At 61.8% G+C, this 25,065-nt stretch overlaps 1 protein-coding gene across 7 annotated transcripts; it reads left to right on the top strand.

The window, feature by feature from the left end:
- Positions 1-25,065, top strand: PWWP2B (PWWP domain containing 2B). 7 transcript variants are annotated; one of them, XR_004972082.1, is made up of 6 exons: positions 1-532; positions 6,512-8,144; positions 18,110-18,279; positions 18,803-19,018; positions 19,956-20,020; positions 20,926-25,065. XR_004972082.1 is itself a non-coding variant. In XM_036335718.1 (3 exons), the coding sequence occupies exons 1-2, from the start codon at positions 408-410 to the stop codon at positions 8,124-8,126; spliced, it is 1,740 nt and encodes a 579-aa protein (XP_036191611.1). In that variant the 5' UTR covers positions 1-407; the 3' UTR covers positions 8,127-8,144; positions 18,110-18,777. The 7 variants fall into 7 exon arrangements, 2 of the variants coding, with proteins under 2 accessions (XP_036191611.1, XP_036191612.1); XR_004972083.1 differs by lacking the exon at positions 19,956-20,020; XR_004972085.1 differs by lacking the exon at positions 18,803-19,018.

Genomic DNA, 25,065 nt, shown 5'->3' on the forward strand with positions numbered 1-25,065 from the left:
AGGCCCCGGGCAGGGGTGGGGGAGGGGCCCTGGAGCAGGGCCGGGGAATGTCTCCGGCCGCCCCTCGGCTCCAGCTCCCGGACCCTTTCGTCGGACGCTCGCGGCCAGCGTACTCGGGGCCGCGCGCAAACCCTGCCCCATCCCGGGAGCTGCGCAGTGCGTTCACGCCCACCCAGCTCCGGAGGCAGCCGCCCCGCGTGCGTCTCTGGGAGCCGGGTTCCGGGACAGGGGCGCCGGCGGGTGTCCCGTGCCCTCCGCGCCCCCGGCCCGCGCGCGGTGGCCGGCCGAGCGGGGCTTTGTGACGTCAGGCGGCCGGCGGCGTCACGCGCGGGCTGACCCGGCGGCGGCGGCGGCGGCGGCGGCGGCGGCGGCGGCGGCGGCGGGCGGGGCGGCCGGGACGCGGGAGCATGGAGCCGCGCGCCGGCTGCCGGCTGCCCGTGCGGGTGGAGCAGGTCGTCAATGGCGCGCTGCTGGTCACTGTGAGCTGCGGGCAGCGCAGCTTCGCCGGGATCCTGCTGGACTGCACGAAAAAGTGAGCGCGGCGGGGGGCGCGGGCCCTGGACACCCCAGGAATTCCCTCGAGACTCCCCACCCCGCGCCCAGAGCCGGACCCGGGTCCAGGGCAGCGCTGGCGCCTGCTTTCGGTTTCCCCAGCCCGGGCTTCGGGCCGCCGTCACTCTGGGGCGAAAGTGGCTCCCAAAGTCCTTGCTACTTTTCGGGCGGGGGGCGGGTGGGGCCTGGGCGTGGGGCGTGGGGCGTGGGGCGTGGAGCTGAGTCCCCGCGCCCGGGCCGGAACTCCGCGCGTCTGCCGTAATTAACGCACTTTTCTTTGTTAGACGCACTGTTGAATTCAGCTGTTTTGAGAATTGTCATCCGTTGGGGGTGGGGGGAGTGGGTTCAGATGTGCAGGACTTGCCTTGTCAGTTACTCACAACCGCTGCTCCCCTGGCTGATGTCACGGCGCCAAGGCGAGCGACTGAGGCTGAGGTTTAGTTTGGTGACCAGCAGTCAGGTCCAGGGTGCCATTTACAAACACCCTGGGGGTGGGGAGGGGAGCCCCCCGCGGTGCAGGAGTGAAGATACAAGTTGTGCTAGTTTCTCCGGAGCTGGGTCCCCCGCAGGCCTGGGGCAGGGCCTTGCGGAGACACCCGCACCTGTGCGCTGCAGGGCCTCCTGCTGCAGGAGTCTCCTGGATACAGGGTCACATGGTGGTGCGCTGTCGGCAGATCAGTGATGAGGCATGCACCAGGCACTGAGGTCTGGGCGCTCCTGCTGGGCCTTATTTCGAGTGTGGGCCCAGGAGCCGTTTTCCTCACAGTGGCGGCCGGACTTTTCCTTGGGTGGAGCGGGTTTTGTTCCGGTGGGGGGGAGGTGACTGCCACTCTCCCACAGTCACCCTGCTGGCATTATCTCTCATTAGATGTGCCAGAAGCCATTTATGCACGAGTCACGTGACTTAACATAAGGCCTCCCGGTGACTATTGTCTTGCTCGGAGTTGGCTACCAGGGAGAGCTCAGTGGGACCAAGTGACACCTGGGGGCTGCAGCATGGCCACCTGCAAGCTGCCAAGCCTGTGCCCTGGGGCGTCCCCTGCCACGCATGGCCACCACTTCCTCCCTCAGGCAGGGCTGCAGGCCTGACCCGTCCCTGCTCCTGGGTCGGTGCAGGGCTGCACGGCCTTGCCTCCTTGGAGAGGGGCACTTGCAGCAAAGGCTCCCCCACCCCATTACTGTAGCTGGGCTTCCTGAGTGGATCAGGAAGGCTCTGGGGGCCACCCTGACTCATAGCTGGGGATGTCTGCAGAGGCGGCAGGCACCCTCCCTGAGGCCTGTGGCTAACTTGGGTTGTAGATCCACACTTCCCCACCCCCTTCCCCACTGACTCTGGGAAGGAAGCGGGCCCTGCTGGGATCTGGCAGCTGTAGGACATGTGGGCGTCAACCCTCCTGCGGCCACGTTGGGCTGTAACCAGAGCTGCCCACAGAACCAGGAGCTGGGCCTCAGTGGACACAGCTCTGCTCCGCGGGGACTCTTTCTGACTTGCGTTGCCCCCTGCCCCGCCCTGTCCTTGTGGAGGATCTGAAGGTGAACCTGGCCTCCTGGCCCCTCAGCCCTCCGAGGCTTGGTCCTAGATCAGTGCCACTGCTCTGGCTCCTGCCCGCCCTGGCCTCCTCTGCCATCTCCTGGTTCACCTGATTCCACTCCTCTGCCCATAATATTACGATTGCTGTTATGATGGCATGCTCGTGTTTACAGCCTACTTGTCGGGCAGGGTCCAGAGGCAGCTGACACCCTGGCCTGGGTGATTCAGACAGTGGGGGTCTGGCCTTGAGCCTCAGCGTCCACAGCACCCGCCTGACTTCCCCGGTGCCACTTTCTTCTCAGTGTCAGTATGTGACGGTGGCAGGACTGGGTGTGAGCACTGATGAGCATGCATCCCTGATGACTGCCATGTATTGGCAGCGTCCTGGGTTCCCGTGCAGACCTGGGGGCCTGGGAGCCCTGTGCAGTAGCTAACCCGAGTGTCTGCTGGAATGGAGCCGTCCCCTGGGAGGGGCCATTCCCACAGATTCCTGGTGTCCCTCCTGTAGGGGGGCCCAGCAACCAGTGTTCTTGGTTAGCCTTTGGGAGGTGGGGTCCCTCCCTTAGGGCCCTGGAAGGTTGGTTCTCTTTCCTGAAGGTTGGCAGAGGGGAGAGGAGCGGGCAGGCCAGGTCTCAGCAGGTGCAGGTGCAGAGGTGGGCCGCGTGCGGAGCGCCTCCACCTGTCCATCGTCCATCTGAGTTTGAAATGTGCTGCCCAGCTGCCGTGTGAATTTAACCAAGATCCCCAGGGGCTCAGAGTGCCCACCAGCTCATGGGTTTACATACATTCATTGTGCACCTACTGTGTGCCAGGAAGTGGGCTGTCCCAGGCAGACTACCGAGAACGGTCCTCCCAGTGTCTCCATAGGCACAGTAAGGATGTAGATGGCCCCGACCTGCCTTGCTCCGACTCTCCAGGCTGGGTGCAGGGTGGTGTGGGCATTTTGTGGGTAGCTTGGGAGTACACCTCTAGTTGAGGATCTCGAGTGGGGTGGCCCTGGCTGAGGGGTGGCCAAGGACAGCAGAGGCTCAGAGTGGTGAAGGGATGGTCCCATAGACAGTGGGTTTGAGGGCCAGCTGCTTGCCAGGCCTGGCCAGCCCAGAGCCTCCTCCTTGACCTCCAAGCCGGTGTTGCTCAAACTTCCCCAGGGTGCCATTACCATGCCAGACTCTGGGGCCCTCTGCTGGAAAGGTTGGGGTTCAGGCCTTTGTGACCCACACTCTACCCTAGCAGGTTGGGACCCAGGCTTCTGGAGACTCAACCAGCCAAAAGTCCCTGGGTAGGAGAGCACCCACTCCATGCTGGGCACACCCACTGTCCAGAATGGAGACTTGGCCACTGCTGGCTGCTCCTGAGACATTCACTGGACAGATTCCTGGTCCAGAGCCCACGGCGCACACCCTCCCTGCCCTGGGGAGCTCGATGGACTGAGAGTGAGGTGTCCCGTGTGTGATAGGGTGGCATCACCTACAGCCAATGGGCAGGTGCCACTTAAGGGGACCTGGCTCTAGTAGCTGGTCTCTGGAGCTTGTGCCAGCAGGTGACAAGGGGTGTGGGCTGGGGCCTAGCCTCTTGCTGCGGAGGAGTCCTCAGGGGCTGAGAGAGGGATGTAGTCAGCTGAGTTTTCTTGAAATGATGCTGATGGTTATTAAACCTTTTAGTCCAGGACTCTGGGGCCAGCTATGACCACCTGGTCCTATGGCTGTCCCTGGTGACCCTGGGGGAAGGGTGGGCTCCCCTGTGTGGCCCTGGATGAGGGGATACTCTGGTGTCTAGACTGTGACTTCCCCTGCAACCTGTTTTCCCCGATTTCCTGAACAGAGGGGGCCCCAGAGGCCCCCATGCTACAGCAGGCCTGGTATCTATCCCCTGTGGGGCACTGCCGGCCTGGCCAGAGCTTCTGTCCTGGGCACAGGACAGTGTGGGCACAGCCCTGTGGGAAGGGCCGGGCCCTGTGGGTGAGCCCTAATTCACAGTGGTGCCGTGCCTGGTGCCCCAGGGCCCAGTAAAGGTCTTCCTACTGGGGCCAGGCTGCTGAGGCCCTTCGGGGGAGAGTGGCCTGGAGACAGCTGAGCTGGGGTGTGAGCACAGGCCCGCCTGGCTCTCTGGCCTCCCTGAGCCTCACTCCCCTGGCCATAAACTAGGCTGGCGGTGATGACGTGCACCTCATGGGGCTTTTGAAAGGGTTTGGGAGCTGGATCCCAGCAGCCCGGGGCACCCACTCTGGGATCCGCAGCCAGGGACTGAGCCGTCCTGCCCCACCGGCCGCTGTTTACCCACCAGGCAGTGGTGGGTGTGGCCTGGGCAGGGCAGCAGCTCCGGGAAGGAAGTATGGCTGCTTGTCATGCCAAAGTCACGGGGCCTTCCCTGTCGGCAGCGGGGCCTTCCACAGGGCTGCACTGCTGTCTGGAAGGCTCCCCCCAACCCCCGGCCACAGCTCTGGGCTGAGGGGCACGCTCACCAGGGCGGGCAGGGGCACGTCTGTTCCCTGGCCCTGGGCACCATGCACCGAAGCTGCTTCCCAATTTGATGAGCCAGGCAGGGAGGGTTCGGCTGCCACTCTGGCCTGTGCCTGGTGGGTGCAGGCCAGCCCACCCAGGGGCCCACACTGAGGGCTCTGGCTCGGTCTAGGTCTCTGGCAAAGAGCCCTGTATCCATCCTAAACATGCAAGGTCCCCCCTGAGGGGCATGTACCAAAAATGGGGGGCAAAGCCTCCCTGGACCAAAGCTGTGAGAACTTCAGAGATGGGTCCACTTGCCCTACACCCCACTCCGCAGTCTGTATGTGGTGAGAGATCACCCAGGAGCCTTGCGCCCTGGACAGGTTGGCCCGGGGCGCAGTCTGTGCGTGGATCCTGCTGAGGAGGGCTGCTCCAGCACAGGCAGGTGGTGTGGGGGGCAGGCCGGGGGCTGGGGGTAGGGAGAAAGTGGAGGCCAAGGAGCAGGTGTGGGCAGGGTCTGAGTGGGGTGACAGCACAGGGGCCTGGGACGGCATAGTGAAGATGCAGATGAAGAGGAGGGTGTCGGAGTGGACCCCAGTTCATGGTCTGAATGCCTGTAAAAGGTGGGGCAGGAAGTGGGCTGTGGGGGCGGCCTTGGGAACAACCCTCCAATTCAGAGGTGTGTGGTGGACCCCTGGTCTGCGGATCCCCCAGACTGTGGACCCCCTGGATTGATAGGGAAAGTAAGGAAATTGAAAGTGTGTTTTGATTCCCAGGCTTTACCAGTGGTCTTGCATTAGACACAGACTGGGCAGTGTTCAGAGGGCAGGCGTGCCCTCCACAGTTCATGTCCTCAGCATGGTGACAGGAGGGACCCTGGGGGAGGGGGCAGCCCCGGGGTCACGCACTCGGCCTGTTTCCCGCGGCCTTGTCATGGCTCTGCGTTCCGTGTTTCTGGTGTAGCCTGCCCCTCGCTCCTGGCCTGTTCAGGTCCCCGTCTGAGGGTCGGGTGAGCCACCAGACATGCAGGGAATGGTGACGTGGTCAGCCCCTGTTAGCACCCCTGGGTTCGGGAGATCAGTCAGTGGAGAGCATCTGTAGATTGGAAAGCAGCAAAGTCATTTATCTTTCCTTCTCCCTGATTAAATTCGGAAAGGAAGGTAAAGATGCCACGTTCCAAACCTGGTTACTTAGAACTTGGCTCTAAAAGTCTATTTTTGTGCTTCACAATAACAGCTTTGAGCTAAAGCCGTCTTTAAATTAAGTCACATTTGTTTCAAAGTGAGGTGTGTTCACGGGGAGGGGAGGTGTGGACTCTTGGGGCTTGTTTTTCACTGTTGGAAACAGCGGTTCTCAACCTGTGGGTGGCGACCCCTTTGGCGGTCGAACGACGCTTTCCCAGGGGTCGCCTAAGACCATCCTGCATATCAGATATTTACATGACGATTCATAACAGTAGCAACATGACAGTTATGAAGTAGCAACGAAAATAATTTTATGGTTGGGTCACAGCATGAGGAGCTGTTTTTAAAGGGCCAGAAGGTTGAGAACCACGGGTTTGAAACAGTGTAGGTGTATCCAGGCTGTACTGCAAGTGGCTCTGAATCAGATGCGACTCCCGACCATATCACAGCTCACGGGCCTCGAGAATGGGGTGACAGTCGGGCCTGGGGGTGACCCTGTGCTCTAGGAGGCACACAGACTGGGCCCGGCTCCGTCCCAGATCCTCGGGCACTGGGTCCGAGGGGATCTCCAGCGTTGATCCCACGCTCCCCCTGGTTGCCAGGAACTGAGATGTGGGCGCTCAGTGGCCTGGATGCTGGTCCTGTGACTTACGAGCTCACACCGTCATCTGGGAGGCAGAGGGCCCCCAGCACACGGGTGGGAGTCCCAGGTGAAGGTGTGAGCACCCAATCTGGCGGCGCCTGGGAGTGGGGGGTGGGGGGCCCATCACCATCCTGATTGTCCTTTCTGTCTCCCCTGCCAGGTCCGGCCTCTTCGGCCTGCCCCCCTCCACTCCACTGCCCCAGGCCGAGGACACCCCTGTCAATGGCTGCCAGGGCCCAGCCGCCACAGAGGGGGACCCAGAGGCAATGCAGCTGGGAACAGGCCCCCCGCCGCCTTCCTGCCCTGAGCCGCCCCCGCCCCTGGTGCCGCCGCTGCCCGCTGGAAGCCTGCCCCCCTTCCCGCCATATTTTGAAGGCGCCCCCTTCCCGCCCCCACTCTGGCTGAGGAACACCTACCAGCAGTGGGTGCCGCAGCCACCACCCCGGACAATCAAGAGGACAAAGAGGCGCCTGTCCCGCAACCGTGACCCTGGCCGGCTGGCCCTGAGCCCCATCTGCCTGCGGCCGCGGCGGGTCCTCTGCGAGAAGTGCAAGAGCACCCTGAGCCCCCCGGAGGCTGGCCCCGCGCCCCCGGCCACCCCCCGGCCTCGCAGGAGGCTGGGCAGTGGCTCCGACCCAGACAGGGAGCTCCGCAAACACGAGGACCCAGATGGCGGGGGTGAAACCGCGGCCTCGGCCACCACCAGGAGAAGCAAGAGGGAGAGGCGGGAGGAGGACCAGGCTCGGGTCCCACGGAGCCCGGCCATCAAGATCTCCTACAGCACACCTCAGGGCAAGGGCGAGGTGGTGGAGATCCCGTCCCGCGTGCACGGCTCCCTGGAGCCCTTCTGCCCCCCGCAGGCCCTGCACGGCGCCCCGGACCCCGAGGCGGCTCGGGACAGGCCACCTGACGGGCCCTCCGCCTCCATCCCGAAGCTGAAGCTGACACGGCCCATGCCCCCCAGTGCTGACCTGCCGCCCCCCAAGATCCGCCTGAAGCCCCACCGCCTCGGCGCTGGTGAGCAGGAGCCTGTCTATAGGGCTGAGCTGGTGGAGGAGCTCAACGACCGTGGGCAAGGTGCCCAGGCCAGCTCCCCTGCCCACCCTGCCTCTGGCTCTGCCCACGGTGCCCTGGCGGACTTGTCTTCGGGAAGTTCTGGGGAGGATGACGACTTCAAAACGTGTCCCCAGGGTAAACACGGGCGGGACAGCCTGGCCTTTCTCGCCAGCTGCTCTGGGAGCAGGACAGACTACGCCCGGGAGTCTCTGTGGAGCAGCGACAGCCTGGACGAGTCCAAATCGTCCAGCTCAGAAGTCACATCGCCAGACACATGTGACCTCTCCTCTGGCGATGGTGTGTCCGTGCCGTCCACCTCCAAGCGCGCGGGGCAGACGGTTCCGCCCCTGACGGTCAGGCTGCACACGCAGAGCATCTCCAAGTGCGTGACCGAGGATGGAAGGACCGTGGCCGTAGGGGACATCGTGTGGGGTAAGATTCATGGTTTCCCTTGGTGGCCAGCACGTGTCCTTGACATCAATCTTAGCCAGAAGGAGGACGGGGAGCCCTCTTGGCAAGAAGCGAAAGTCTCGTGGTTTGGTTCTCCAACGACATCATTCTTGTCCATTTCCAAACTCTCCCCTTTCTCTGAATTTTTCAAACTGAGATTTAACCGTAAGAAGAAGGGGATGTATCGGAAAGCTATAACAGAGGCCGCCAATGCCGCGCGACACGTGGCCCCGGAAATCAGGGAGCTCTTAACCCAGTTTGAAACATGACTGGGGCTCCCTGGCCAGGTGAGTGTGTGCGCGGACGGCGGCCTCCTTCCTGGCCATCCCCTGCTGGCATCTGGGTTGCTGTCCCTCTGCTCTGGGCCCGGCAGGGGGTGGGGAGGTCTCCTCCCCATCTGCCTCGCTGCTCCGAAGGGGGCCGTCCGGAAAGTCGTCCTGCGAGCTGGCAGCGTCACCCGGCTCTGCAGAGCACAGGAGACGTGCTATAGACGTAGCCGCCGGCAGCCGCTTGTTCAAAGAACGGAGCTCGTTTGTGTTTTGTGACCATTTTTCAAAATGCCCGTAAAGGGGTTCCTCCCTCTGTCAGCCTTTGGCAGAAAGGGTGCATTTTTTAAAGGTGACGGTTTTGACTGATGGGGGAGTGCAGGGAGGGGTTCCTCTTCTGTCACCGTTCTGAGGGAACACGCCTTCCTGTGCCCTCCTGCTCCCCTGCAGGTCAGGGGCCCTTCTGGGGTCTCCGCTTGGCAGGAAGGAGCAAGGTCATCGAGCTGCCTACCCTCAGATGTAGTCCCACCCTTCCACCTGGTGCCAGGGTAGACGCTCTTCCGTCTGCAGGTGGCTGGGTGCTCCAGGCTTCTGGAGTGACTCTGGAGCCTGTCTCCAGGCGGGGTCTCACCCTCCATCTCTCCCTTCAGGAAAACATTGCAGGCTCTCTGGTCACGTACCTTAGAGACTCTATGAGCTGGGGACTGTCACCATGTGGGGTTGGAGATGTCACCAAGGGCATGTCTGTGGTCATCCCGTGGGGTATCGGGACATGGCCAAGGGGCTGAGGCCACCTGCCACGAGCCACCCGTGGGCCCCGAGATGCTGGGCGTGTCCCCATCTGATGGCTTCCACCAGCTGGCGCCTGGGTGACGGGGTGTGTCCAGGGACCACTGGCACTGCTGAGGACAAGAGGATTCCTCTACCCCAGCAGGACTTCTTCCTCGGTCTTCGTGACCTTCAGATGACTTTGTCTGGACTGGCCTGCCTGCTCACCTATCTATGCCACAGTTTCCCAGGTGATGAGCCATCAGGCCTCAGCAGGGCCAGCTAATGTATGGCTGGGGAAGGAGTTTGTGGGGCACCTGGCAGAGCTCACTGCTGCACCTCCTGCAGCGGGGATCCCAGGGTAGAAGCCATGTTGAGGGGCTTGTCCCCACCCTGTCTCCCCACCTGCTTCTTGCATCAGGCTGATGACCACCTTGAATTGCTCTCAGGAGTCTGGGCACAAACCTCTCCTCTCCCGACCCAGGCACATCTCCCGCCAGTTCTGGGCCTTCCTGTCGGGTGTGGGCGTGGCCTCGGCCTGGCAACATTGAGCCAGCGATGGTCTCATGTGATGGCCCCCCATGGGGGAGGGTGGCAGGCTTGATTGAGGAGGAGGGTTCCAGGTAAAGGTCAGATGCCCTCCAGTCAGCTTCCTAGGACTTCTGCCTGCTGTGGCTTGGCTCAGCGGGGATCCCTGGGCTGCGTCCACATCCTGTTGGCCTGGGGATCATCCCCAGGATCTTGTCTGTCTCTATGCTCTTTGCGTCCCCCAACCCACCCCTCTGCTCACACAACGTCCATCCTGCTTTTGGCCTGGTCTGGAGGCCGGCGTGGAGGTGGGCCCAAGCTGTCATTGAGGGAGTGGTGAGTAGGTCAGTCCTGAGTGACTCAGGCCCCAGGTCACGGTGAGTAGTTACAGGGGATGGTGAGTCCACGCAGCATCAGCCCAAGTGCAGCTCTTGGCCCTGGAACCCTGCTCCGGGAGCCCCCGTGCTGGGAGAATGCCACCCGGTGGGTTCAGGGCTGGCTGCTAGTCAGGAAGCAGAAGGAAGAATCTTGCCGGGCGGGTTTGCCTGCTGAGGGCCTGTGCCCACAAACAGGCCTCTTCTGAGACTCATTCTGGGCTCTCAATTCTGAGGCCGTGCCCATGCCCCCCAGCAGTGTGCACAGCTCTGGGAGCCTGGCCTGCTGGGGTTCTTTTAGCCCCAAAGCACAAAGTCCCCTGTTGGAGGATTAGGCTGTGAGTGGAGGTCCTCACCAGGCGGCTGACTTGCTGTCATTCCTGAGCCTCGGTTTCCCTCTCTGCGTGGGGTCAGTGGCCTCCTGGCGGGAAGTTTGTTTTGAAGTATCAGCAGTGCTATTTGCAGGGGCAGCCCCTCTGGCCAGCTCTTGAAGGCCAGCTCTTGATGGGAACCCCTTTTGCTGGGGAAGGCGGGCTCCCATGGGCAAGGCGAGGGCCAGGAACCCTGGTGCCGCCCTGAACTGGCAGGTGAAATGCCATTCAGTGTCCCAGCCCCTAGGGCCAGTAGGAAATTTACAGGTTCTGTGTGAGCTGGGCGGGCCACAGGGCTGCCGTCCAGCCTCCCATGGAACCCAGTGCCCAGTTCCTTTCTTTCCTGGCCCAGCGTCGGGGCTGCTGGTGGGCAGGGGGCTTTCTCGGGCTCACACAGAGCCTCCCTGGCCTGCCTTCGGGTGGGCAGCTCTGAGCGCTGCATTTTCTACTTCTCTGAGCAAAAGGCGTCTTTGGGGCTGGCTCATCCTCTGCATTGCCTTCCTGTGGCCAGTCACAAGTGAGCACACGCTGGGCATCTAGAAACAGCGGAAAGTCATTCTCATGGTTCTGGAGGCCAGAAGCCCCAAATCAGTGTGTCGGCTGGACTGTGCTTCCTGCAGAGGCTTGCGGGGGGGCGGGGGGCATTCTTCCAGCTCCTGGGGGGTTCCAGGCGTTCCTGGGCTGCTGGCCACGTCACCCCAATCCTGGCCTCTCCTCCTCTGCAGGGTTGAGACTCTCCTATAAGGACACTGGGACGGCATTTGTAGGCCACCTGAGTCACCGCAGTCTTTAACTCCTGCAGCACCTTCACCGTTGAAGGTCGCATTCTGGTTCCAGTTTGAGACCTGAGGTCCCTGGGGCACACACACCTACTGCGCCCTGCCGTCCACTCTGCAGCTCCGTCGGGGGCTGGGGCGCAGCTCAGCCCCAGCCTCTTTGACAGACAGCTGCCTGGGCCCAGGGAGGGCTCAGTGGTGGTGAAGTGGACAGGTTGTGTGCTGAGAGAGGGACCCGTTGTTCCGGAAGGATCGGGGGCCCTGCAGGTTGGCTGTGCACCCCAGATGTGGGTCCTCCGGCGTCATCATGGCGGTTTCTGCTGGGAATGTCCGATACGGATCAGAAACATCAACCGGGAACCCGGCAGTGTTACTGGCGGGGCCGTCACTCCTGATGGGCAGTGACAGATTCTGTGTGAATGTGGTGCCTCTGGTCAGACGAGGACAAAAGCGCCCAGATCCGGTCTCCAGGTTTTGACTTTTTTGATGTGTTTGTTCCTTAAGCCGCGTGCCCCACACTAGCTCTCCTCTTTCTTCCAACTCCGAATACAAATGTATTTCTGCCTCTGAAGACGGTTTCCAGCTGACATCCACATTGCTTCCAGGGGATTCAGGTCCTCTGGGAGGTTGTAATTATTTTGTTCCAGAAGGAAACCCAAGCCTGTAATTCCGAGCCTGCTGCGGGGGCTCAGGCCCTGTCCCACCTGCGGCTCCTGACACCGTCCTGCCGCCTCCTCCAGCCTCAGGGAGGTCTGGGCGGCCGGTGGGTGCGGCAGGGGCCCCAGGAGCAGGGGCAGGGGCACAGCAATGCCCAGGTAGTCTCCCGGGGTGTTTGCAGTTGCTCTTCCGGGACCAGGTCCCTGGGGGAGGGGCTTTGGTCTGTCCTTGCCCACCTGGGCCTTCATGCTGCCTTCCTGCTGCTCAGGTGCCTTGACCTCACAGAAGAGCGCTTTGCCGGGATCTTCATTGATTCCTGGTCTCCACTTCCTGCTTCAAGTTCTCATCGCTGGCCCAGATGGTGGCTGCACCCCCGACGGGGTCAGAGATCCAAGGGCACTTGGGGAAGGGTCAGCGGTGCTGTGCTGCACCTTCGTGTTCGGTCAGGGCCCTTCCACGGGGCAGCAGCACTCTGCTAGGGACCCATCTTCTTTGGCGTTGCCTGCCTCGGCCATGCTTAACTGTGCTGCGGGGCACTGGTCACCCGTAAGTTCAGATACAGCCTTGCAGAAAGGCAGGGTGGGTCTGAGTCGGTTCTAGACTCCCTTCCAGGGTGACCAGTGAACTCTGGCCCGAGCCTGTGCTCATTTCAGTCCATGTGGTGCCACCCTCCACAGGGCGAAGACAGTGGCTGTGCCTTCTTTTTCCCAGGGTTGTGTTTGGGGGCCTTCGGCAGCTCCCTGGGGGCTCTGCACACTCCCCTGCCTGAGGACAGTGGAGCTGGGAGCCAGGCCCAGCACCTTGCTTTGGTGGTTGTCACTTTGGACCATGGCTACTCATTTCTTTGCTCAGAAACCTCACTGATGGCATCATTTTCAGAAACGCTGTGGTTTGGGGAAACAGGCCTTGTTAGTTCTGGTTTTAAGCATTGAGGGAAGCAGGCTGGTCACCATCCTAGGACCCTGGGCACTGGCCGGCCTCGCCCTCCTTCCCACCCAATGTCCATGCAGCACAGGCTCCTCATGGGGGCAGGGGAGCCCCTCCCGTCACCCCCATCTTCTCAATCAGCCCCAGCTAGAGACCTGGGGGAGGGGAGCACAGCCTCAGCCAGCCTCACTGCGGGCTCCCTGGTGGTGTTCTCGGACCATGGGGACACTCCTGGAGGGTTTACTACTCCTGTGAGGTCGGCTGGGCAGCAGGGACAGACGGGGAGAAGGGGCTGTCAGCACAGCATGCGGGCGGGGCGGCCTGGCGGGACCTTGGGCCCTGGGCATGGGAGGCAGGGCCCCGCTGGGAGACACTGGGGAGGTCTGTCTTCCCAGAGCCGGGGTGGCTGGGGGTGGTGGGGCCTGTGTACGGTGTGTGGTTCCCCAGGCCCGGGTGGAGGCTGGAGGTGGTGCCATCTCCATGGATGTGAGGGGGTGAGCTGCCTCCTGCCAGGACTAGACTGAGCCTTGTAAAGGTGACTGTCGGGAAGAAAGAACCTTGGGGCCGTGGTCGTGGAGGAGCCAGAGGGACCCCACAGTCCTGCAGATGGTCGAGAGGGAGGGGAGAAAGTGTCATGGGGCAGTTGGGTTGCTTTCTGGCCCGAGGGGTGTCTCCCGGCCTGGGGAGCCCCTGGAAAAACAGCTTTCCTTGAACTGCCGCCAGCACAGCCCTTTCCACAGTCTCCAAGTCAGGTGGTGGTGGGGGGTGGGGGACAGCAGGGGCTCCGGGGGCTGGCCAGGCCGGCTGTGGTCAAGGGACAGGGGCCTCCTCTCCCAGAGAGAGGGTCCCCCAGAAATGCCTGTAATTACAAGGGGTGGATGCTTGGGCCGGCCAGGGTAGGAGGAGGGAAGTGAGTGGGCAGAGTTTCTGTCCTATTCTGAGGGACGTTTCATGGCCCATCAGTTAAGAGAAAAGCGCAGGGTAATTCCTGGTTTGTCTCTAGGTTTCTTTTTTTTTTTTTTTTTTTTTTTTTTTGTCTCTAGGTTTCTAAGAAGACCGTGTCCTCAGGAAGGCCCAGCCCCACCAGAGCGCCCTGCCGGCTGCATCAGGCAGGGAGGGCGGGGCTGACGCCGAGTAAAGGCTGCCTCTCCCATGGGCTGCTTTGGTGGTTCTCTTTGGGGAGGGGGTGCCTGGAAGGCACCGGTGTGCCCGGCGGGTAACCTCTCGAGGCCAATGTGTATTTTTCTCCTGAGGATCTCGGCTGATGGATGGTTAATGACATCTTCAAAGGCCGCCCTGTTGATGGAGGGGGACTTTGCAGTTTAATGATCTCCCAGGCTGTGTGTTTCTTTGCACAAGTCAAGCTTAGTCGCCTTTGATCCTGAAACACAATGAAAAGTGGGTGGCAGTGGCAGCTTCCGGTGTGGGGGGACCCACCTGTGCCAGCAGCCCTGACGGTGACCCCATTGTGATCTCTGCAGACGCCCAGTGGCCCCACTTCACCAGATCACAAATGCAGCTCCTGGCCACCCTGGAGGTTTGGGGGAGGGGGTCCCCCATCCGGCATGAGGATGCACGGAGATGGGGCTGCCCGGACCCCTGCCCAGTGTGGGTGTCGTCCTCACCTGGGCTCCTGCCTGGACGTTTGTCACCTGTTGGGGGGACCAGACTGTGCTGTCACAGCTGCTTTCCCATTTGAGAGATGAAAAGGCAGAAGGGAAATGGTTCTGCAGGAATGAATTTGTGTGACAGGTTAGCACCCACGCAACCTTTCTTTTAGTCACTTGGAACCTGCTGTCCTCAGTCAGATGTGATGGCCATGGCCTCGCCCACCTAGGGTGGGGGCAGTGGCGGTGAGGATGGGTGGGGCTCCATCAGTTCCCTGCATCCATGGGGAGTGGTATCACCCTCATCCACTGCCCTGAGGTGCCCCCAGGTGGGTCTCTCTTCTAGAACACACTTCCCAGACCCGGTGCAGTGTCTTCTGGAGCCCTGGCCAAGGAAGGGGCTGCCACACAGGGTCAGGCAGAAACCCTGTCCTCATATGCCTGTTGGGGCGGTGTTTGCTCCAGCCTCCAGCCTCCAGCCTGAGCCCTCTCCCTGTCAGGAGTGTGGTTGTGGTTGGGGCCGGAGTGGGTGGTCGGGCCTAGGCGAGCAAGGAGACCTGTTGCTATCAGAGTCTGGGCGCCTCAGGGCACCTCACTCCAGGTGCCAGCCTGCTGTCAGGGTGAGTGCTATGGTGGGGCCCCCGACCCACAAGGCCTCAGGCCTCATGGGATCCCCTCCTCAGGCCTTTTGGAGACAGGCCTTCCCTGTGGTGACACCTGGATCACAGACATCTGCCCTCCAGGACTGAGAGAGGGTACATGTTGGCTGAGCTGAGAGCAGCTGACCTTGGCAGGACATGTCTTCAGCCCCTCCGCCTCATGCCCAAGGTCGTCCTGGGCCCCAGGAGCCAGATGGTGGGCCCAGGGCCTGGATGGGCAGTGGCAGTGCAAGGAGGGGCCATCACCCATGTCCACCCTGTCCCAGTGCCTTGTCCCACCTCCCCCAGGCTTCCCATGTGCCCCCACTTGGGGCCAGGGCGGTCATCCACGGATGACCATGGCTTACAGTCCTGCCATGGCACTGGGCGGGCGGGGTGCACACAGGACTGGCCTGGGGTTCTGACCCATCTGTGCTGGGCCAGCGCCGGGAGCCTGGGGCCGCTGCTGAGCCAGCGGGAGGCTATTTGGGTTTCTCTGCACGTCTCTACTGGAGTTTCTTAGATGTGAATGGAAAAGACTTGGGTTCCTGTTGCACGTCACACAGCAGGGCAAGATGGTCTCTCACGGAATCTCTTTCCACTCAATTCTTATTTGCATCACTGTCATATGTGTGCAAATTTTAAAGGAACTAATGAAAGAATTTATCTCCTTGTTCCTGAAGGACCCACTTATTCTGCTGTCCCTTGTTTCATGGGTTTTCAGTTTAGGCATAATTCACAGACTCCTCTGTGGAAAAAATGTTGCAATCTTATAATCTGTATTTCTTGGCCACACGTGCACACAAGCATAAGGTTTGGCTACATCAAGATTCAGTGTTATAGTAGATATTGCAGCTTATCCATGTGGGTAATTATAAATATATTTTACTTCTGTTCAGCTCTGTTCTCTGCAGAGCTGACTGGCCTCAGTCTGTGGCTGCTTTATATGTATACTAGAGGCCTGGTGCATGAAAATTCATGCACTGGAGCGGGGTCCCTCAGGCTGGCCTGTCCCCTCTCACAGTCCGGGAGCCCTCAGGGGCAGGAGGCGACCCGGTGATCAGGGGAAGGCGACCCCCCATCACACCTCTGCTGCTGCCACTGCCGGCAGCGCAAGCCTCGGGCGGCCCTGGTTACCTGCCTTGGGCTGTCCTGGGCGGCAGGGGGGCTGAGGGGACTGGGGAACTCCAGAGGCAGGCGTGCGCGCAGGGTGGCCAGGCCTGCCTGGGGGTAGGCCCAGCCTTGCCGTGCACCTGCCGCCCTGGTGGGGCTGAGGGGACTGGGTGCACCATCTTGTGGCTGTGGGCGCCACCATCTTTGAGGGCGTGGCAGTCAATTAACATATTCCCTCCTTATTGGCTGTCGGCGCCACCATCTTTGCAACAGTGTGAGAGTCAATTAGCATATCCCCTCTTTATTAGATAGGATATATGCTTTATTTCCCACCAGAGAATATTTTTCCATTGGTTTTTAGGGAGAGTGGAAGAGAGAGGGAAGACAGAGAGAAACATTGATGTGAGAGAAACACATCGATTGGTTGCCTCCCACCCGAGCCCTGACCAGGGCCTGGGCTGGGGAGGAGCCTGCAACCCAGGTACATGCCCTTGGCCGGAATCGAACCCAGGACCCTTTGGTCCACAGACTGGTGCTCTATCCACTGAGCCAAACCGGCCAGGGCAGTTTTTATATTTTTATCCCTTGTTTGTCCCCAGCCCTCTAAGGGAAGTTGAACTCTCTCATGTCGGCAGCACATGAGGTATTTGTTTCAGTCTGTGATCAGCGTGCGAACCAACTTCTCCAAAGCACAGTGGCTTAAAGCTGCTTTGTTATCTCTCATGATTCTTTTTCTTTTCATTGATTTCTGAGAGGAAGGGAGAGGGGGAGAGAGAGAGAGAAACATCAATGATGAGAGAGAATCATGGATCGGCTGCCTCCTGCATGCCCCACAACCCTGGCCTAGGCCCTGACTGGGAACCCACTTGTGACCACCTGGTTCCTAGGTCGATTATGCTCAACACCGATGACGCGCCACACCGGCTGGGTTCTCATGATTGTCCCCTGGCTCCTCCCCTGCCTGAGGCCTCGGCCGGGCACTGGGACAGGTCAGATAGAGTGGCCATCCGCCCCCGACAGGCACTCACACGCTGTCACCCTCTCTCACTCACACGCAGGGCCCTCCACCCGGCTGGATGGGCTTCTGCCCTGCATGAGGCCTCAGGACAGTCGGTGCTGTCATCTTGGGGCCATCTTGGGGCCGGGCCAGGGCCCTGCACAGATCACTTCTGCCTCTTGTGTTGGGGAAGCCTCAGGGGTGGGCGGGGAGACTCCTCCCCTCCTGGGGGGCAGGGCAGGGGATCTGTGGCCCTTCCTGTTCCTGGAGGCTGACCCTGTGGACTCCAGGCTGATCTCGCCTGGCCTCTCCCTCCCCTGGCCTCTCCCCCTCTTTCCTGTTTCCTGGGCCCCTGCTCCTCTCTGTCCCTCCAGGCACCTCCTGGGTCACACGTGGCATTGCAGACCTGCCATGCCTCCTCCACCGGCTGGCTAGCAGGGGTGGGGAATGCTTTTCCTTTTCTGAAGGCCAGGCTGCTTTTCGGAGGGTGGGGTGTGGGGAGGGGGGTAGTCCCTGAGACAACTGGGCGAAGTGCCTGTTTGTCCCTGTGGCCAGGCCTGCCCGCTCTGGGATGGCCTTCCAGAGGCCAGTGGTCAGATGGGAGGTGAGGACACAGTGGAAAGCAGGGCTGAAGCCCATGGTCCCTGGAAAAGGATTTTCTATTTGAGGGTGTGCCCCTCCCCTACCCAGGGAGTTTCCCCAGGCCAGGAGGGTGAGCCTGGAGGGGGAGTGACTCTATAGGACATGGCAGTCACAAGCCCCCTGACAGTCACACACTAGGGTCCTTCTGAACCATGAACCAGGGCCAGGTGCACAGCCATTAGCTCCCCCAAACCCCGGCCATGAGCAGCCGAAGGACCTAGAACAGCAGTGTCCTCTCAGCACCTGGTGTCTGGCCAGGGCTGCGAGCTTTAGGGTGAGTCCTGAGGGCTGAGCCCTCGAGGCCTCATCAGCCTGCATCTTCCCCCAGACAGTTCAGGGCCCCTGGTAGTGGGAGGGGCTCAGGGGTCCCTGCCCAGGGCAGGAGCAGCAGGCACTGTGTGGCCCAGTGGCTGAGGGCACACAGGGAGGTGGGACTCTGAGATGGTGAGGGCCCGTGGGAGCTGGGGGGCTGGGGAGAGGCTGAGAAGATGCCCAGTAGACGCTCAGGCCTGGTGCTTGGACCCCAAGGGACCTGTGCCATACATACTTGGCCCCTGGTAACCTCTGCCCCTTTCTGCTTCTCACAAGGTCACCGACGATGAGGGCATGGCTGTTCTCCTGGAGCTTCCGACTTCGGGGGTGTCCTCCATGCCCCCCATTCCGTCCGAGGGGCCCTGCGTGCCTTCTGGCCGGCTGCGTGCAGAACCACGCCAGGCCCGCGGTGGTCAGCCTGGCGCCGGGCTTCCTGGGAGGAGCAGGTGTGTCTGGCTGTAAGGACAGAACCACAGGAGCGCCGCGGGGCCTGGCGGCTGAATGTATTTATTCTCCTGGCACGGACGTTCGCTTTTCTGGCTGTGGAGCAGCGGGAGCCCGGGTCCCCCTCACCCCCTGCGGCCTCATCCCTCCTGGGCAAGGCTGTCAGCTCAGGGCCACCCTGCAGGCTCCAGGACACCAATTGCACGTGTGGGTCCTTCAAGCCCTCGCAGGGTCTCTGTGCACTAGAGGGGCGGACGCCCACCCTCCTCCTCCCCGCTCCCCCGGAGCTTGGGTCCCACCTGGCGCCCAGCACAGGCTCCAGGGCCCCCGCCCCCGAGATGCCAGGAGGTCCCCGTATGTGTGAGGCTATGAGGGCTGTCACTTTGATAACAGACTTGACCACAGAAAGGACAACACGTCGCTCTGCTGTTTGTAAGGGTGTGTTCCTTTCCCTCTTTTGTCACTTTAAAGACCAAAAAGAAATAAGGAAGAAAAAAAAATGAGTTTTGCTCTTTCTTTGTTCAGCGTTATTGAGAAGAGAGGGAGCTGTGTGTCCACTGGTACCTGTGCCCCCCGAGCTCGGCTGCCCTGTTGAAGGGACCCCGCCCATGTTGAGATCTGCCCCCCAAGAGACGGCCACCTGTTCCCAGCGCTGCTGCTCAGGGCGGCAGTGGGTTCCGCCTCCCTCGGGCCCTGTAGGTGACACCGACGTCCCCAGTGGGGCAACATCTCTGCAAACGGGTCAGTTCTGCTGCGGTTTCTCCCAGGGGGACCCTCATCTCCTGTTTCCTCTGGGTCCCCTCTCCAGGGAGCCCCCTTCCTGTCCCTGCCTTGTGGTCTCAGCAGAGCCAAGGCCCCGATGAGGGGCAGGTGGCCTGGCCTCCGAGTGCCAGGGCCCACCTTGAGGGGAGAAGTGGCTGCCCCACGGGTGTCACCTGGGTCTGGGGAAGTACGAGGCAGAGAGAGACAGGGCGTTCTTCGTAAGCTGGGCATTGCCCCCTGGAGAAACATGTCTTAAATGGAGTGACCTCGGCTCAGGTTCCCGGAGATGGTCAGCCACGTGCAGCTCTGGCCTGGACACTTTTACTCCTGAGCACCCAGCCGGGGTCTCCGAGCTCAGGTGCAAGGACAGAGACCCGTACAGGGGCTTTGGATTCAGCAGCATCATCTCAAGCTCCAGGGTTGGGCGAGGCCCTACGGGAGACACACACAGGCCCTGCCCCGGGCCACCCCCTCCTAAGGGCCAGCTGAGGTCCAGCAGTTGAAGCCCAGCCCCAAAATGACCCTCAGACCTGTAGGCTCCTGGTCTCTCGGCTGTCTAGTCCCTGATGGCCCAATGCTGTCCAGTCCTGCTGGGTGCCATCCCGCTCTGGGCCTGGGTCCTCTGCTGTGCCCACAGCCACCCCCTAGCTCAGGTGCCCAGGATGGGGTGCCTCTCTCAGGGCTGCCCTCCCTAAAGCCCTCTCAGCCCGTTTGAGGGGCTGGATGGAGCTGAGTCCTGGCTGCTCCCACTGGAGCTGGCCAGTTCTCCACCCCCACCCTACCCAGCCAGGGACGCTGGCCCCTGGGTGTGCTGGGACAGACAGCAGTTGTAATTAAAAGGGAAGGCGGCTTTGTGTGTTTTTAAGGCTTTGTGACTGTTTCTTTAGGCAGCAAATTAATCATGTTTTCATGTCAGTTTGATTTCATGGTGCTCACACCCTGCTTGGCTGTGTGGTCGTCATTCATCCCGGGATCTGGGAGGTGAGCAAGACCCCATACCTGGGCTGGTGCCCCTCCTTCCTGGATGACATCCGGGTGCCATGGTGACATCGGCACTCTGCCCCTTCCCCTACCCAGCCAGCCCTCCAGAGAGGGCCCCGCACAATGGTGTGGGAAGTGGGTGCACTTCCCTGGGGGCGAGGGCACTTGGGAACACCTCCTCCCTGGGACAGGCTTGGGGGAGGGAAGCCATGCCAGCCTGTGAGGCCTTGCTGGGCCCTGGGTCGGTGACGGTGACGCTGTCACCAAGGCCGGCCTCCCTCCCTGCCCCGCCCGCTGGAGGAGGCATCCTGGCAGCCCCAGCCGATTTATTTTTAGCCCTGCCTGATGCCAAGATTGGCCTTCTCACCTCAGATCAGAAATCGGAGGATGAGGCCCTCAGGCCTCTGATGGCAGGGCAGCCAGTCTGAAGAGCAGGACGCTGGCTTCAGGCCGCTGGTCCTGCTGCCTTTCTTCCTTCCACCCCCTCCCCCCGCCCCCAGCCCCACTCCCACCTCCAGGACTCGGGCTGCCCCTCCCCACCCCACCAGAGCAGCTGAGAGGCCCTCGGTAGGGTGGCCTTCAGAGGCCCAGCACACCCCGCTCCCGTCGCCCCTGCAGTGAGTCCTGAGCCAGGACCACTGTCCCCAAGTCCTGCAGTCCTCCCAGGGCCCCCTTGGCGGTCTCGGGGTATTTTTTACATAATTAATGAACTTTAAAAAATTAACAGGCTTTCTATTTTAGAGCAGGAGCGCTGGGCAGCCGCAGAGCTCCCCGCCCTGGGGAACAGTGTCCCGTGCACCCCGCGCTGCGTGGTGCGGGCGCCGCTGTCCGTGAGCCCATGCTGCCGTGTGGTCACTAATGAGCGCCCACAGTTCGCATCGGGTTCCCCCTTTGTGTCGCCGTAGGTCCTAGGGGTTTCGACAAATGTGCGATGACGTGTCTCGGCCACCTCAGCATCACAGGCTGAGCGTCACTGCCCTGGACACCCCCGGACACCGGCTCATTGATGTTCTGAGTGAGCAAAGACACGGGGGATTGCGAAGGACACCAGTTATCTATCATAATAAAAGGGTAATATGCTAATTAGACCGAATGTCCTTCCAGGCGTCATTCCGGACGCCCTTCTGGACGAAGCCGGGGCAGGAGCAAAGCCCAGGTCCTGGGTGCCTAGCGGCAGCCGCTGGAGGGAAGCAGCCCGGTGGCTGGAGCGAAGCCTGGGTCCCGGGTGCCAGAGGGAAGCTGGTGCCAGCAGCCTGGGGAAGGAAGGCCTACTTTTGCACGAATTTCCGTGCATCAGGCCTCTAGTTTGGGAATAATTATCAAAGTATCACGAAGCAGATGTGTGAAGGGGTGATGGTGGGCTCCTCCCCACTCCCGTGGTTGGCGGGGGGTGAGTGGAAGTCTGGGGAGTCCCCGGTGGTACAGGAGGTGGGCCACCTGCATTGCCCACGGGAGGAAATGCCACTTGGCCCTGAGAGGTCCGTCTCTCTGAAAGGGGCCATTGTTTCCTGTGCAGGTTCCTGGACTCCCTGGGTAGGGACCCCTGTTCTAGAAAACAGGCCGAAAGCTGGTGCATCAGAAGAGCGTACCAGTAGGAGTAGAAAGTGTGTTTCCCAAACCAGAGGTGTTGTGGAACCCTCCACGGGCACAGGCAGCCAAGCGGCTCTCAGATACTCCCTGTGCTCGGCCCGCCTCAGTGAATTCACGTCTCACTGACAGGAGACCGTTAGCGGGATTGATGCCCATCCTCATGACAGCACCGGGCTGGCATTCCAGTGACTCCCTGTGACCCTGAGGGCTGGGAGAGGCCTCAGAGCTGCCAGCGGCCGGGGCCCCAGTGTCCAGCGTGTCGCCAGCGTGTTCCTTATCACTGGCAGCACAGCTCACGACTCCTCGAGCGCCCTGGTGCGGCGTCACAGTGCTATGCAAACTCTGCTGTGCTCCAACAAGTGTGCAGAGCACGTGCGGCTGCCCCAGTCCAGGCCCCTCTGGGAATCCCTCTCCCTCCCCCTCACACCCCTCCCCCCACAGGCGCTGTGCCTAGCCTCTGGCTCCCCCTCCCCTGCTTGGTGCACACATCCCATTTTCTGCCCCACTTGTTCTGACCTCCTTCCTCCAGGCCCACAGATGCCCTCCCTGCCCCCTGGATCGCAGAGCTCACAGCAGGCACCCTGTCCCTGGCAGTCCCTCCCGGAGTCCCTCCTGCAAGTGGGACACAGGATTTCCAGGCCAGCCCGTCTCACAGAGGGGCAGGGAGGCTCGGAGGGCCACACGGATTCTACGCAGAAGCCCTTCTGCAGCCCTGAGCCACGCTGCCCAGATGGCGTGGTCCAGCACAGTGTCGGGCATCGGGGGCAGCGACTTGGAGGATAAATGTGCTGCAGACACTGCTCTGTGCTGGTCTCCGGCACTTCGGTGGAGAGTGATTAAGGTAGACTGGTCAGACCTCGGGCCCGCGGCCCACCTGGAGGCAGGACTGTGCAGTGGCAGGCGTGGCAGCCCTGCAGGCACTCCGAGGCCGAGCATTCGCCTTCACCCCTGCAGCCAGTGAACCATCGCTTCCCCCTGCACCTTCAGGGCACGGCCTGGCCTCTCTCACCCTCCAGGCCCTGTCTGGCCTCTGTCAGCATGTGGACACCTGGATCCACACCCACGGGTGCTTGGGGGCGGAGGGGGACTGGCTGCCAATGCAGGGTCTTGGAAGTGGTCCCTCATGTGGCCGTAGTAGAGGCTCAGGTCTTGACCCTGAAGTCCCTGTCCCCACCCTTGTACCAGGCGGGCGAGCAGGACTCCAGCCCTGCCCTTGTCCTCTGCTCTCTCAGCTCTGACTTCAGGACAGCAGGCATCTCAGGAAGGGGCCGGCTGACCTGTCCCCAGTCCCCTGATGCCGGCCCCCTCGGCGCACCAGGCACCTCTGCACCCAGCTGTGCCCAACTGCAGCCCAAGTCCCAGGCAGGCTCTGCGGGCTTGTCCGGCACATGCTGGAGGCCCCTGAGACTCCAATGCCAGGATGGTGAAGGCGTTTCCTAGGAAACCACAGCCAGCTGCCAGCAGCCTGTCTGTGGGGGGTGGGGTGTGGCTGAAGCTGGCGTAGGCAGGAGACACCCGGGGGAAGGTGTGTGTCGCTGTCTGTGCCTGTGTGGCAGTGGGGGATGTGCCAGTGGTGTGTCTGTGAGGGGTCTGTGTGTGTGTGTGTGTGTGGGGGGGGGGTTCTCCTCATGCCTGGGAGTTCAGCATGGCCGGTCTCGCCTCCCAGCACCAATCCTACAGTGTCAGTCAGTGGGCAAGGCTCGCTCACCACTCCCCGCCCACCCCTGGCAGAGGCCTGAACCTTCCTGCAAACTCCCCGATGCCAAACAACAGTGGGCCAGCCGGCAGCGGTCACTGGGGCGGGCAGGCCTGGGCCAGAGGGTGAGGCCGCAGTGGGCTCCCAGCGGGAAGTGAGGCTGCCTCCATTTGGGGTGTCCTTGAAGCCCACTGCCCTCAGCTTCCTGTGAGCCTCCCTGTCCCTGCCCTGCCTACTCCTGTGAAGCAGGAGTGAGCCGTCTTGGTGACCCCACAGGGGGACCACGCCCCGGCCTCCTGGCCGAGGAGGAGCTGGCTCCCATCCAAACATTTCCTGGCTTTAGTCCTGCAGATCTGGGAGATGAAGGGCTCCGGGTCACAGTGGGGTCACCGGCTGAACTGTGAGTGGGTGGGTGGGGGTGCAGGTCACACTGGAGGCCCCCTCGGCCCTCCTCCACCTCCCCTCCATCTGTGTGTAAATTATTGGGCAGCGTAAGGTGCCCCTCACTGCCCGGAAGCTTGAGACCCAGCGAGGAGGCGAGACCAGAGCGACCTGCCCCGTGGGCCCCCTCAGATCCTGGACCAACCTGCACTGGGGTCTGTGGGTGTGCAGGGCTCGTCTGGGAGACCCAGGAGCTCTGGGGGCCCCTCCCCCGGCCTCTGCCAAGGCTCAGGTGGGGTCGGGACACAGCAGGGTTGTGGGGGTGCCCGGCTTCCATGAGCCATCAAGGACAGAATCATCCTCAGCGCATGCCCTTTCCAGTCCTGGGACCATCCACAGAGGCTCAGCGACCCCCAGCCTCCTGGGGCCCCAGCAGAGGGGCCGGCATTGCTTGTGGGGAGCCCGTTGTCTCTCCTGGGGGCGCTATGCAGCCCAAGGCAGGGCACAGTCTCACGTTGCCTGGGAACCTGGGAGGCAATGAGCACCCCCCAAGCCTACCCCTCCCTCCTTCCCTCCCTTCCTCCCATGTGGACCCAGGAGCAGCCTGTGGACGCAGTCAGTCCTGGAGAGAGAGATGCATGTGGGTCCCGTGTATAGGCTTTTGTCTTTGCTGATTGGGATATGTCTGCTCTAGAGGCAGATACAAGAATTCCAGCATGCAGAACTCACACTTAACATTTCAAATAAGCGTGTTTTCTCCTTTAAGTTAACATTGGGTAAAGACAAACAAGATGGCAACCCCATGCTGACTAGAAAGAATAAGGAAGGTGGAGTCTTCACTAGCAGAGCCTCCACCTGGGGAGAGAGAGGGAGGCAGCTGGGCCTGGTGGCCAAGCAGTGGGGGAGGGGTCCTCACGTCTGCAGGCCTGGGGGCAGGGAGGCTGTGTGCTGGACCGGAGCTGACTGAGCCCTGAGCCACCGCCCGGGGTGGGGTGTGGCAGCCCTGAGGATGGGCCCTGGGAGGTGTGGCCAGAGGGTCTAGCTGCCTAGCAGCTCCCCCGGAAAGGCCCCAGGTGGAGATACTAGATAAGCTGCTGGGACTGGTACAGCCAGCCAGGCCTCCAGGGGACAGACAGCCCACAGCTCCAGGCAGCCATGCGTTCCCTCTGGGACTCACGGCAGGGCCCACCTCCTTCTCTCACTGCCACCCTTCCTGCCACCCAGCCCCCACCGAATGGGCTCACAAGTGGGGGTGGCCCTGGCCCTGGTCAGCCTGGGAGTCCAGGCAGTCGAGTGAAGGTGGGCACCAGGGCAAGGCAGGCAGGGGGAGGGGGGACCCCCAGGTCCTGATCCCCTCCCCAGGAAGGAGGCTGGCTGG

The sequence above is a fragment of the Myotis myotis genome, unplaced genomic scaffold (assembly GCF_014108235.1).
Source record: "Myotis myotis isolate mMyoMyo1 unplaced genomic scaffold, mMyoMyo1.p scaffold_m19_p_15, whole genome shotgun sequence".
Classification (NCBI taxonomy): Eukaryota; Metazoa; Chordata; class Mammalia; order Chiroptera; family Vespertilionidae; genus Myotis; species Myotis myotis.